The 13,430-nt window shown below is 38.9% G+C and overlaps 1 protein-coding gene across 1 annotated transcript; it reads left to right on the top strand.

Moving 5' to 3' along the window:
- Positions 1-1,935: 1,935 nt before the first annotated feature.
- Positions 1,936-4,931, top strand: phyhdla.2 (probable alpha-ketoglutarate-dependent hypophosphite dioxygenase-like gene a2 [provisional]). Its single transcript, XM_002931804.2, has 6 exons — positions 1,936-2,163; positions 2,596-2,812; positions 2,941-3,032; positions 3,177-3,316; positions 3,908-4,012; positions 4,269-4,931. Exons 1-6 carry the CDS (start codon positions 2,034-2,036, stop codon positions 4,374-4,376), a joined length of 792 nt encoding a protein of 263 aa, XP_002931850.1. The 5' UTR covers positions 1,936-2,033; the 3' UTR covers positions 4,377-4,931.
- Positions 4,932-13,430: the final 8,499 nt, after the last annotated feature.

Here is a 13,430-nt window from a genome sequence, read left to right as displayed (position 1 = left end):
TAAGAAATGTTTCTATATTAGCACAAGAAAAAAGATGCAATGAGCAAAAATTATATCAAGGGGTTTGATAAGGGGTTTTTCTGTAATCTGGATCAACATGCTTTAAGTCTAAAAAACATTTAAATAGCAAATAAATCCAATAGGAGGGGTTTGCAACAAACATGGATTCGTGCAGCTAAGTTACCATTAATTACAGAGAAAAAGGAAACAATTTTTTAAAAAATGTACATTTAAAATGGACTCTATGGGAAATGGCCTTCCCATAATTAGGGCCTTTCTGGATAACAGATTTCCTAAAACTGTCCATATTACAAAACAAAAAGTCTTCTTAACAGCCTGTCGATGGGTAAGGAGCTTTGATTTCTTGCAACAATGGAATTCTTGTATAATACAGAAGTAGCAGGAAATTTTGGCATATTTTTTTTTTTAACAATTCTGTTTATTGAGAAAAATGCGTATAATGTACATACATAGATTAGTCAGTCATCATGCTTGTACAGGTTTCTCAAGGTTGATTTAATACAAAACTAAATAAACAAACAATAAACATGACATTCTGCATTACAATGTGTTTACCCCGTATTTATTTCGGGTGGTCCTGTTTTATAAAGTGAGTTGTGCTTATCCATTCCTCGGTGGAGTGTGGGAAGAGTGCCCTGCGTAATGCTTGAGAGTTTTTGTAGAGAGCCATGAGGGGGGTGGGGGGGTGCCCTATGCACATATAGGGAAAAGGAGGTGACAAGGTAACTGATTTCCCCATGGCATCTACTCACATTCATCTGTGCTTAGCCAGTCACCCCATACTTTCTGGAATTTTTCAGGGCAATTCCTTCTCATGTATGTTAATTTGTATAGGGGGTATGCCTTGGTGACTACATTCATCCAGAATGCTATTGAGGGGCCTGTGTCTGATTTCCAGTGTAGGGCTATAGCTTTCTTAGCGTACATTAACAGGATTGAAAGAAGGGTGCGCTGTGCCCTTCTGGGGGTTGTCTCTTCTACCTGGTTTAGGAGAATTGTTGTAGGGTTTAGAGGTACTGTAAGGGATGTCTTGTCCTGTATAGTTTGGGTTACTTGTCTCCAGAAATCTTGTATCGCTGGACAAGTCCAGACCATATGGAAGTAATCTGCTACTAGGGCAGGACATTTTGGACATGTTTGTGAGATATCTGAGTTCATTGCATGCAACCTTTGTGGGGTGAGGTATATTCTATGCAGGTATTTTAGTTGGAGTAGTTTATCCCTGTTGGATATCATGCCCTCGTGGCAGGAGTCTAGGATATCCTGCCATGTTTCAGCATCTAATGTGGGTATATCTTTTTGCCACTTGGAGAAGGCTTTGTTCGTTGGAGATGGCCCGGCTAAGATTAGGGAGCTGTAGAATAATGATAGAGGCTTTCGGAGATCAGGTGTGTGGGCGTATTCTTCCAGTCTCCTAGGTGTAGTGTCTATTATTTGGGGTTGGAATTGGTGGCTGGCTGCGTGTGAAATTTTGGCATATTAAAGGGGGCCATAATGCAGGTGCTGGCTGAAAGCTGACTGAAACGATGACTTTTTAAATACACTAAAGCTTTTAAAGAATTAGTTAACATTGGTGCAATAGCACAGATACACACATAAGCACTGAAGTCATAGGGATGCAAATAATTGAATGCTCTTACTTTTTTAAGTTACAGGAAAAAAATTTAGGACAACGTGCTTCCTATGTCATCTACCCAGTCTTCAAAGAAATTCCTTAATAAGAGGATAGGGAGACCTGACAATAATAAAATTAGGTTATTTTTATGTAACTAAGTTCATTACATCACACTTTGAGCTAAATTGGTTCTCTCTCCGCCCTTGCACAATCATTCGGGATTTCCCGCATCTTTTTGCTGTTTAAAAGGAAATGAACCTGTTTCTACTATTGTTTCCCCAGGGCAGGGCTGCAGTCTGTGACTGTATATATAAGCCAGAGTAAGACCAAGCCAGGTAGACTACATCCCAGCTACATCTCAGCATTACTGTACAGCAGAAAATCCTGTCCCTGAGCCATGAAGGCAGAAGCCACTCAGCTGAAGGCTCTTTATGAAGCTAACGGCTTCCTGACAGCTATTGATGTGCTGGGGAAGGACGAGCTCGGTCAGGCCTGCAAGGAACATGCAAAACTGGAGAACAAATTTGGTAAGTCTGCAGTTATATCTTTCTATATTAAAAGCTGACTTAATTTTTCAGGGAAAATTGTTTGGAAAATGTCAGCATTGTAAAATGAATAACATAGTTGCACATAAAAGCTAAAGTACAATTTAATTATCTGCCATGGCAGGGAATAATTTGAGTTATCTTGAAAGTAATTTAAAATGTACTGTATTTCCTATGATGCGCAAGTTCTTATGAATCATGTGATGATGCAAGTTATTACTTCATGACATCACTGTGCACCATTTTAAGCATATATTTTACAATTTATTAATGGCTCGTGATATATATATATATATACATGTATTAAAGAGATAGAAGCAAGGAAAGAGTGATACAATTACAGTATGTCATCAGTTGTTTAAATATAACAGGCACAGACACCTTGATTTATATGTTTCTCTATTAATTTTGCAGGCAAGGAATACACACAGTACAACCTGCACAACATCCACATGCAATATGAGTGGGTGATGAATCTGGCTGCTCATCCCAAACTACTGGATGCAATCATTGCTGTGTTAGGGCCCAATGTTATTCTCCTGGACTCCAGGTTTATCTGTAAATACCCTTCCTCTGACGTCCCCCACAAAGATAACACTGTCCCATACGTTGCTTGGCATCAGGACATCAAGTGAGTGAATTGATATTTGTATTATTTCCTGTATGAAACTGAGTCAGGAATCTGCCCCCTGGTTATACACAGTGTGGGCCACATACAGAGAAGTGCAATTCCCTGATGGGTTCCCTATATTTCTACAGGTATTGGGGATTTGAGGGGGGTCCCGTGGCGTCTGTGTGGCTGGCCTTTGACGACGTGGATGCAGAAAATGGAGTCCTACAAGTTATCCCAGGTAATAATTTTTTGTACCTAACACTATACTAAAAATGACAACATTTCTCTTTTTGAAATAACACGTTAAAAATGTTAATACCTGTTTTCAGGCTACATTCTAGTACGTAGGCAATTTGTTAATGGTTAGTCCACAATTTTACAGGAAGCCACAAACAAGGCATTTTGGAACACAGAGTGGCAGAAATCCCAGGAAACTTACTGACTTCAAACCAGGAGATACCCCGGCACTTGGTGCAGGTGGAAGATTTGGTTGAGTGTCCCCTCAAAGCTGGGCAGATGTCTGTAAGTGCAAAAGTCTTTTATAGCAGCTGGTTAGTTATTAAAAAATATTATTATTTATTGTAGCATACACTGTGTATTGATAGGACTTATGATATCTAAAATGACATTTAGTGATACATGTTAGATAGATGATGGTATCATAACTTGATTTATACCCTTTTAAACAATACACGTAACAATTGTTAATTTTATTAAACTGTGAAATATCCAAGGAGAGGAAATGATAAAACTGATATAACATTGTTACACAGTTTCCAACACACAGGGCGTGTTTATCATAATGTGAAATTATTGCTCACCTCAGTAAAATTCCACTGCTCTCTATTCATTTCTATGGGATTTTTGAGTCATATTTAACTAATTGATTAATATGCCTCTAAAAACTAGAGGGTGATAGAATTTTACTGTGGAGAGCTCTAATTTCACACTTAAATTATGCTCCTTAGAGTCAAAGATTTAGTTTTGTGACTCAAAAAATGAGTAAAAGGAATATATACACCATAATTCTTGGCAGGGTTTTAGTCATAGTTTGCTGGGAGAGGCAAGAGATCACAACATATGCCAAATGTCATTTTAATTTATTGATTTCAGATCCATGACGGGCTGACAGTTCATGCCAGCGAACCCAACATGTCAGAAAGAAGAAGATGTGGGTTTGTCATCCGCTATGTGCCCACAACTGCATATCCTGTCAAGGTGAGAAAAGAAATGTCGACAGAAATACAGACGGAGAAATAAAAAAGACAGAGGGCAAATAATCAGTAAATGGACCTTAAAGCACATTGTTGTCAGGAGGAATCAACCATACATGAATACATAGGAAAGTGATTAGTCTCTTTATTGGCCCATAAAAGGCAGCAGGGGCTCTTATTCATGGTATTTTTTATTTTTAGTAGGTTACATTAAGCTCATAGACTTATACAAGCTAAGCAAGTTTTATTTTATTTCACAGGATCCTGAACGTCCCAGAACATTTCCTGCAACTGTCCTCGTGGCTGGAACTGATGAGTTTAAGAACTTTGAAGACCACGCTCCTAACTTTTTTAACAAGACCTATTAACTGCCTTCAGTTGTCTCATACTTTTGTGTTTTTACAACTCAAAAGGAGAAGAATTTTTTTTGCACACTCTGTACTGTATAAACAAGAGGCACTGATTTACATTATGGCAGTGAAAATGTGCAGTGATCTGTTTAATGCTCACATTGATGTACTGTATTGGATGCTTAGCTGAAATTCACATTTAACTCATAGTTCATATTTTTAAAGCTTCATTTTAAAATGTGGGGACACCCCATGCAGTGGGGATACACTGGCCTGGCATTTTTCCTTGCTGGAGCAGGTACAACCAGAAATTCTGGGGCCTTGCCCTATGCTAGCCTCCTAGGGGTTTATTGGGAATTCTGCAGCTGTGGGCAGGCCCCCATATATCCACCTCTTCCCTCTGGTCCGTATCTGCAGGGAAGTCTCTTGCTACAGTCCTGCCAGTCATTATTTTAAATGTATTTTATTTGTTATTTAAAAGTATTAAGTGTTTTTATGCAGTTATTTTGAAAAGATAATAAATTATTACTGTTTTTTTTGTTCTGCTCAATAAATCCCACATCTTGGCATAAATATTGGATCTTTAATTTTTTTTTATGAAAAAAGTTACAGGTGTATTAATAGTTCTGGAAAATCATCAGTTCTATAACAGAAATCCCACTGTCCCTTCCCTTTTAAAGTAACCTCACTGTCTCACCATCCCCACTGCTACTATAGGCACCATCTCTCCCTACTATACCTGATATCCCACAGCCATACTCCCTTCCCAGAGGCTATTATCCCACTGCTACTATAGGCACCATCTCTCCCTACTATACCTGCTATCCCACAGCCACAGTCCCTTCCCAGAGGCTATTATCCCACTGCTACTATAGGCACCATCTCTCCCTACTATACCTGCTATCCCACAGCCACAGTCCCTTCCCAGAGGCTATTATCCCACTGCTACTATAGGCACCATCTCTCCCTACTATACCTGCTATCCCACAGCCACAGTCCCTTCCCAGAGGCTATTATCCCACTGCTACTATAGGCACCATCTCTCCCTACTATACCTGCTATCCCACAGCCACAGTCCCTTCCCAGAGGCTATTATCCCCCCACTGCTACTATAGGCACCATCTCTCCCTACTATACCTGCTATCCCACAGCCACAGTCCCTTCCCAGAGGCTATTATCCCCACTGCTACTATAGGCACCATCTCTCCCTACTATACCTGCTATCCCACAGCCACAGTCCTTTCCCAGAGGCTATTATCCACACTGCTACTATAGGCACCATCTCTCCCCTACTATACCTGCTATCCCACAGCCACAGTCCCTTCCCAGAGGCTATTATCCCCCCACTGCAACTATAGGCACCATCTCTCCTTACTATACCTGCTATCCCACAGCCACAGTCCCTTCCCAGAGGCTATTATCCCACTGCTACTATAGGCACCATCACCCCCTACTATACCTGCTATCCCACAGCCACAGTCCCTTCCCAGAGGCTATTATCCCACTGCTACTATAGGCACCATCACCCCCTACTATACCTGATATCCCACAGCCACAGTCCCTTCACAGAGGCTATTATCCCCCCACTGCTACTATAGGCACCATCTCTCCCTACTATACCTGCTATCCCACAGCCACAGTCCTTTCCCAGAGGCTATTATCCCCACTGCTACTATAGGCACCATCTCTCCCTACTATACCTGCTATCCCACAGCCACAGTCCCTTCCCAGAGGCTATTATCCCACTGCTAATATAGGCACCATCTCTCCCTACTATACCTGCTATCCCACAGCCACAGTCCCTTCCCAGAGGCTATTATCCCCCCACTGCTACTATAGGCACCATCTCTCCCTACTATACCTGCTATCCCACAGCCACAGTCCCTTCCCAGAGGCTATTATCCCCCCACTGCTACTATAGGCACCATCTCTCCCTACTATACCTGCTATCCCACAGCCACAGTCCCTTCCCAGAGGCTATTATCCCACTGCTACTATAGGCACCATCTCTCCCTACTATACCTGCTATCCCACAGCCACAGTCCCTTCCCAGAGGCTATTATCCCCCCACTGCTACTATAGGCACCATCTCTCCCTACTATACCTGCTAATAATTTGGTCAGTGTAAGTGCATGCATTTTTAGAAGCAGGGGTTTTAAATTATTATATTATCATCATAACATTGCCAAGCCACCATAGGTTCACCAAGGTAAACCCCCCATATGGTAGTCTTAACCATTTACCTTCATAATTTACATAGTATGGTTATTCATTATATATATGATTATTACAATTAGTTATTAGAAATGCATGCCTTTATTATTAGAAAAAAACTAAGCCATTTAAAGCTCTTGATTTAGTGTCCCCCATGGTAGAAAATGGCATAGTGTGCAGTGTATGCTCTCTTGCCATTAAAAGGAAGGGGGTTCTTCCTTTATTCTTAGCCTCTGTCTATGCATGCAGTACTGTTGAAGGAAGAGAATTCAACTGACTTCACACCTACGGTTCAAGCCTACAAGGAATGTGATAATGGGAAAAATCATCTGCAAAGGGAAGTCATAATAGCTGCTAAATTAATAAAATACCTATTATCTTAAGAATTTGTATTATGTAGCTGGATAGACATAGCATAACCACATAAGCTATGTTAAAATATTTTAACATTTTATTAACTCAAAGGTAAGTTACTGCAGTCATAGAAGAAATATCTTGAGGCTCGATTTTTAGCTCACTTTTTGATTAGCCTTCCATTCAAGAGCAAGAAGCACTCTGGTAACAATGGAAGAAGGAAACCTTCCACAAACCAAGTTCATTACATCATGAAAGGTGTTTCATTACTTTAGGTAGTATGGAGGAGGAAGCAGGGACCCCATGATGCAGTTTGGGATAGGGCAGGGTTTAAATCTGATATGGGAGCTATTTGCCTTACAGCATGGTGCTCTACAATACAGAGCAATCTTTTATCTGTAAACCCCCATGCTGTAAGTATTCTGTATAATAGATCCCATTGCCAATATAAGCTGTGCCCATGTGCTGTGCATGTACATACTGGTTCTAACAATTTGTTGCACACACTGCTTTCAGCAGCAGCCATCAATTCTAGTCAGTCTCCCTGCAGCCCACTGAACAGATTGGAAACACAAGCTCCACTGTCATGGCTGCCTTCCTCTTCCTGTCCCTGTTGCTAAGCTGAGGGGGCAGAACTTTAATAGTATTCTTGATAATTGGTTCAAGAAACGAATTGATAATTGGTGTTACAGAAATTAGTTCCTTTGCCGACTGTAGAGGGCTTTTGTGGCCCAGAGTCATTAAAGGCATAAAAACAGGAAGGGTGCCCATAGTTAACTGTACCTCTATGGGTGTGAGGCACCTTGCCCTCAGGTCAAATGATTTCAATTGGTGATTTCATGGACAGACAATCAGTGCCATACTTGTCTATTCCTTACAGTAAATATTTGTGTTTTATTTAGCTATTTATGTACAGGGTTTCTTTTGCACATTATGTCAGTGTGCACATTATTTTTGAACCCACAAAGCCTCACTTAATTTGTAAGACATGTAAGGAAACATCCATGTCCCAATGGCATGATACCCCTAATGACACACATTTAACTTGCAAGGTATTTATAAATGACACATTATTTGTTATTTGTAAATTGATGGAATTTTTTGGGGGGAAAACACTGTATTGTGAAAAAAAATTAGCAATTTATTTTGTACCTCCCCCGTTTCTTTCTTTCACATGCCAATTATATTGGTCTTGTGTTCTACATATCCTTTTAATGTAAATACATTCATATTTGCTTTGAACATCATATGTACATGACCACCAGTAAGGGTTTATTGCTTTGCGCTCCATACTGCTAGGCCCTACAGTGAGGGGACTGTAGATATTGGTGTTTTAGATTTACACTATAAAAACCTATATAAATGGTTATGCCAAAAGAACAAAGATCTAGAACAGGACACTGGTAGAGAACAAATGCATTTGTTAAAGAAACAGTAACACCAAAAAATGAAAGTGTTTTAAAGTAATTGAAATATCACGTACTGTTGCCCTGCAATGGTAAAACTCGGGTGTTTGCTTCAGGAACACTACTATAGTTTATATAAATACGTTGTTGTGTAGCCATGGGGGCAGCCATTCAGGCTGGAAAAAAGGAGAAAAGGCACAGGTTACATAGCAAATAACAGATAAGACACCATTGTATTCTACAGGGTTTATCTGTTAGCTGCTATATAACCTGTGCCTTTTCTTCTTGTGAATGGCTGCCCCCATGGCTACACACCAGGGTTTATATAAACTCTAGTAATGTTTCTGAAGCAAACACACAATTTTTACCAGTGCAGGGCAGCAGTACATTATACTTTAATTTCTTTAAAATATATATATTTTTTGGTGTTACTGTTCCTTTAAAAGAGCTTTAGTATTTGTAAATGTAATCTTATACACTCTACAACCCACACCCAGCAGAGATACAACACAGCACTGCAGATTTGTCTGAAACTCCTGAGTGACGTATTATATTATATTCTGTAGTATGATTAATAGGTATCTCTGGTTAACATTTAGACGGATGAGGATCTCTTAAATTATAAAAGCAGGTAATTCAGGTTAATGTGGCTGAGCAAGTAAATGAGAGCTGTGACCTATTCTTTTTATTTGTATGACATCACTATTGGTTTTCCCAAGTCTGGCAAGACTGAGAATTCCCAGAAAACAAAACTTTTGCCAGGAAAGGGTTAGAGTTTTTATCTAAGGGGGCACATTTAACAAAGAGAAGTTTTTGTGTGTGCTCCAAAACTATGTTTTTTGGCATATATGTAAAAATATATAGATTTATGTTCTGTGAATATATCATTGGTCATAGTTGAGTTAATTTCAAAGTACAAAAGAACCAATAAATATAATGCAGCCACAGCAGTATATAGCCATTACATTACAGCACAGTTTATAACTGGACTGCTAATGTGTAGCACTATACTTCAAAGTCACCATAGATCTTTTTGTGTTCCATTATCATTTTAATGTAATCTGGCTTGAACCTATGGAAGGACAAATAATTGTCCCACTACATGTAAAAAATGACACTTTACTGTTCTAACATACAAGCAGCCAGGGACCTTTTTCAGAAAAAAACAAATAAATGAAGCTCGCCCCTTCAGATGAACAAAACTCTTATTTGAAGCAGTGTAGGTCTTTATGGTGAGGGCAGTGAGTTTCTGGAACACCCTGCTGTGTGATATTGAGATGAGCACAAAAAGAAAGGGGGAAAAAAGCACACAAAATTAATTGCTGGTGTAAAAAAATACCTCCAACCTGTTTATTGCGGAGTGCACATACAGACCAAACGTTTCAAAAGCTACATGCTCTCTTCATCAGTGGAAAAAGTACACACTAGTGGTTAACGGACTGAGTTTACAAGGAACCGGGAGTGTATGGACTTACTTTGTGTGTGACATTGAGATGGCAGATTCCATTAATTACCTTAAAGTGATACTGACGCATTTCTACAAAAAGCTAAGGAAACTGCCAGTATTATTAAAAAGAATGAGAGTGATATTTTTTAATGATAAATTGGTATCTCTATAACTCTCAGCTGGGTGAGGGCCTCTTAAATTGTAAAAGCAGATAATTCAGGTTCATGTGGCTGAGCAGGTAAATGGATGATGTCATTAATTCAATCCTCTATTGAACATAGATTGCCCTAAGCTGAGAAAACAATCAGTCCTTAAACCTTCTGATGCTCTGACCTATTCTTTTCATTCACGTGACATCACTATTTTTTTATCCAGTCTGGTGACTTTCTGAGAATTCCTGAAAAACAAAAGCTTTTGACAGGAAAGAACTAAAGTTTTTACCTAGGGGGCATGTTTAACTAAGGCCATGGGTACATGGAGAGAATGCAGAGAATGCAGGTACACAGTACTAACTAGGAGTTGGCTCTCCAACAAAATGACACAATTTTAGTGCATTCAGTGTATCAATAAAAACAGGCTACGTTGGTTGTCTATCAAGATTGTGAGACTTATTTAAATCTCTAATGCTAATTTACAGTAGTGAGTTTTTTTTTTTTTTAAAAAGTGCGCAGTTTGATTTATATACCATATAACACACATAAAAGTTAAGCCAAAGGTACCAGATATTCGAACAGGAATATAGAATAGAGGATGAGACTTCACTTTCTATCCAAATTACATGTATCCATATAACGTCAGTATCCAATTAATAAGTTATTGGGTATTTATATCATCACACGCACCCTCTTCCCAAATGTTAAGTGATTATTCCCCAGATGCACCTTTTATTCTGTATAATACTGTTTATGGTAGGACAATCTCACCCTTCTTTTTTTCTTTTCTCTTTTACTGTTTTGCATCTGTCATTAAGCAACTGTTCACATTATCAGTGACTTTGTGTGCAAAAAACATGGAGGCTTGCACCCATTTTTTGCATCTTGCACCCTGCCCTGCACTTTGTACATTAGGCCACTAATGTTTATTATATGAAATTATAGTTCTCCTCTCAAGGCAACTTCCGCGATTTCACTGAAATCGCGCCGCCGCGTATGCCATCCCACCGGCATTTCGGGGAGATTAGTTGCCTGCAAACCGGGAGATTTGTCGAGGGCGACTAATCTCCCCGTGTGCCAGAGTCCTTAATAGCGTCACTCAGCAGAGATACAACACAGCACTATAGATTTGCATGAATAGGAAACACTGGAGTGATGTCTTGCATTGCTAATTACCAAAAACTTTCACTGTCACTTCTACAGCATGATAAATAGGGATCTCTGGTTAACTATTAGCTGGGTGAGGGTCTCATAAATTCTAAAAGCAGGTAATTCAGGTTCCTATGGCTGTGTATGTACATTGGTGATGTCATTGAATCACTCCTCTATTCATGTTAACTTGCCCTAGGCTGAGGAAATCAGTCCTGAAACCTTCTGATGCTCTGACCTATTCTTTTTATTCGTGTGACATCACTATTGTTTTTCCCCAGTCTGGCGAGTTTCTGAGAATTCCTGGAAAACATAAGCTTCTGCCAGGAAAGGGCTAACAACTTTACCTAGGAGGCACGCTTAACTAAGAGCCCTTAGATCGGTGACTAAGGACCAATAGAGGCCAGTGTGTGAAAACAAACATACAAAGCTCTATGATACAGACTCTATGTGCCCCAGAACCCATTTTTGACATATACATATTGCTCTGCTGGGAATATTGTATTGGTCATATTTCAGGCGATTTCAAAAGGTTGATACTATATATATATATATATATATATATAATGTAGCCACAGCTACAATACTCTTTCTGTTATGCTGGGCAAAGCAGAACAGTCTGTGCCCAAGCAAATAAAAATTGATTGTATGCTGTATGAAAAAAAAAATTGTACAAACAAATGCAAGGAACCAGACAGCAGTAAAAACAATGACAAGAATTATATTGACTATATAACTGTAGCAGCAGTGGCGTAACTAGATGTTACTGGGCCCCGCAGCAAATCCAATTTAGGGCCCCAAAACATTGCTATGTTGACCTAATGTCACAAGATATATTGAAATTGGTAATTAATTAGGGCCTACTGGGCCCTCTGCACTCCTGGGACACCTCAGTTTATAACTGGACTGACAACATACAGCAGTCTACAGTTACTTTATTATATATATATATATATATATATATATATTTATTTTCATTCTCTCTGCATGCCATAGGCATGAGATGGGTGATAGTGAGCAGGACCGAACACCACCATATTTAATAAATGTGCCAATAAATTTCAAACCTTATGACCTCTAAGTAAGAAACATTCCTATATATGGTTAAATATTGAACTGCTGGGAATTATTCTGGATTCCCCAATTTGATAGATAAATTCAGTGTTGGACTGAGATGGCAGGGGCCCCACTATCAAAACTTTATTTCCTCCTCCTTTCCCTCTTTATTGTCCTAGTCTCTTTTTTCTACATACTATACTCTATTCTTCCATCTATCAAGCTTCCATGTTCCCATACAGAAATAGGGAATGACCATAAAATTGGCTTAATAGTAAGAAGCAAGAGGGCCACTGATACCTGAGCCCACGGGGAGTTTTCCTGCTATCCTGCAGGGCCACAGTGTGCAGACACAAACTCACAAGGCTGTTGCACTCAAGTTCTAGAATCCAAACATTCACAGTTTACTTCGCAACTTAAGAAATGTTTCTATATTAGCACAAGAAAAAAGATGCAATGAGCAAAAATTATATCAAGGGGTTTGATAAGGGGTTTTTCTGTAATCTGGATCAACATGTTTTAAGTCTAAAAAACATTTAAATAGCAAATAAATCCAATAGGAGGGTTTTGCAACAAACATGGATTCGTGCAGCTAAGTTACCATTAATTACAGAGAAAAAGGAAATAATTTTTAAAAAAATGTACATTTAAAATGGACTCTATGGGAAATGGCCTTCCCATAATTAGGGCCTTTCTGGATAACAGATTTCCTAAAACTGTCCATATTACAAAACAAAAAGTCTTCTTAACAGCCTGTCGATGGGTAAGGAGCTTTGATTTCTGGCAACAATGGAATTCTTGTATTTCACCAGGTCTCAACTATAATTATGGTCAACGAATATACAATATAACATTTTTCTATCAATAGGGCAAACTCAAGCTGCATCAGATTACAATGTAAAACATTTCTCAGCTGAAGTTGTATAAATTACTGAAAAAATTGCTGATATTTTCCAACTTACAGTACAGTATCTACCTATAACTTTTGTATATATATTCTATGTATAATACAGAAGTAGCAGGAAATTTTGGCATATTAAAGGGGGCCATAATGCTGACTTTTTAAATACACTGAAGCTTTTAAAGAATTAGTTAACAATGGTGCAATAGCACAGATACACACATAAGCACTGAAGTCATAGGGATGCAAATAATTTAATGCTCTTACTTTTTTAAGTTACAGGAAAGAATTTAGGACAACTTGCTTCCTATGTCATCTACCCAGTCTTCAAATAAATTCCTTAATAAGAGGATAGGGAGACCTGACAATAATAAAATTAGGTTATTTTTATGT

Source organism: Xenopus tropicalis, chromosome 8 (assembly GCF_000004195.4).
Source record: "Xenopus tropicalis strain Nigerian chromosome 8, UCB_Xtro_10.0, whole genome shotgun sequence".
Lineage (NCBI taxonomy): Eukaryota > Metazoa > Chordata > Amphibia > Anura > Pipidae > Xenopus > Xenopus tropicalis.
This window is presented reverse-complemented; position numbering and strand designations above follow the sequence as displayed.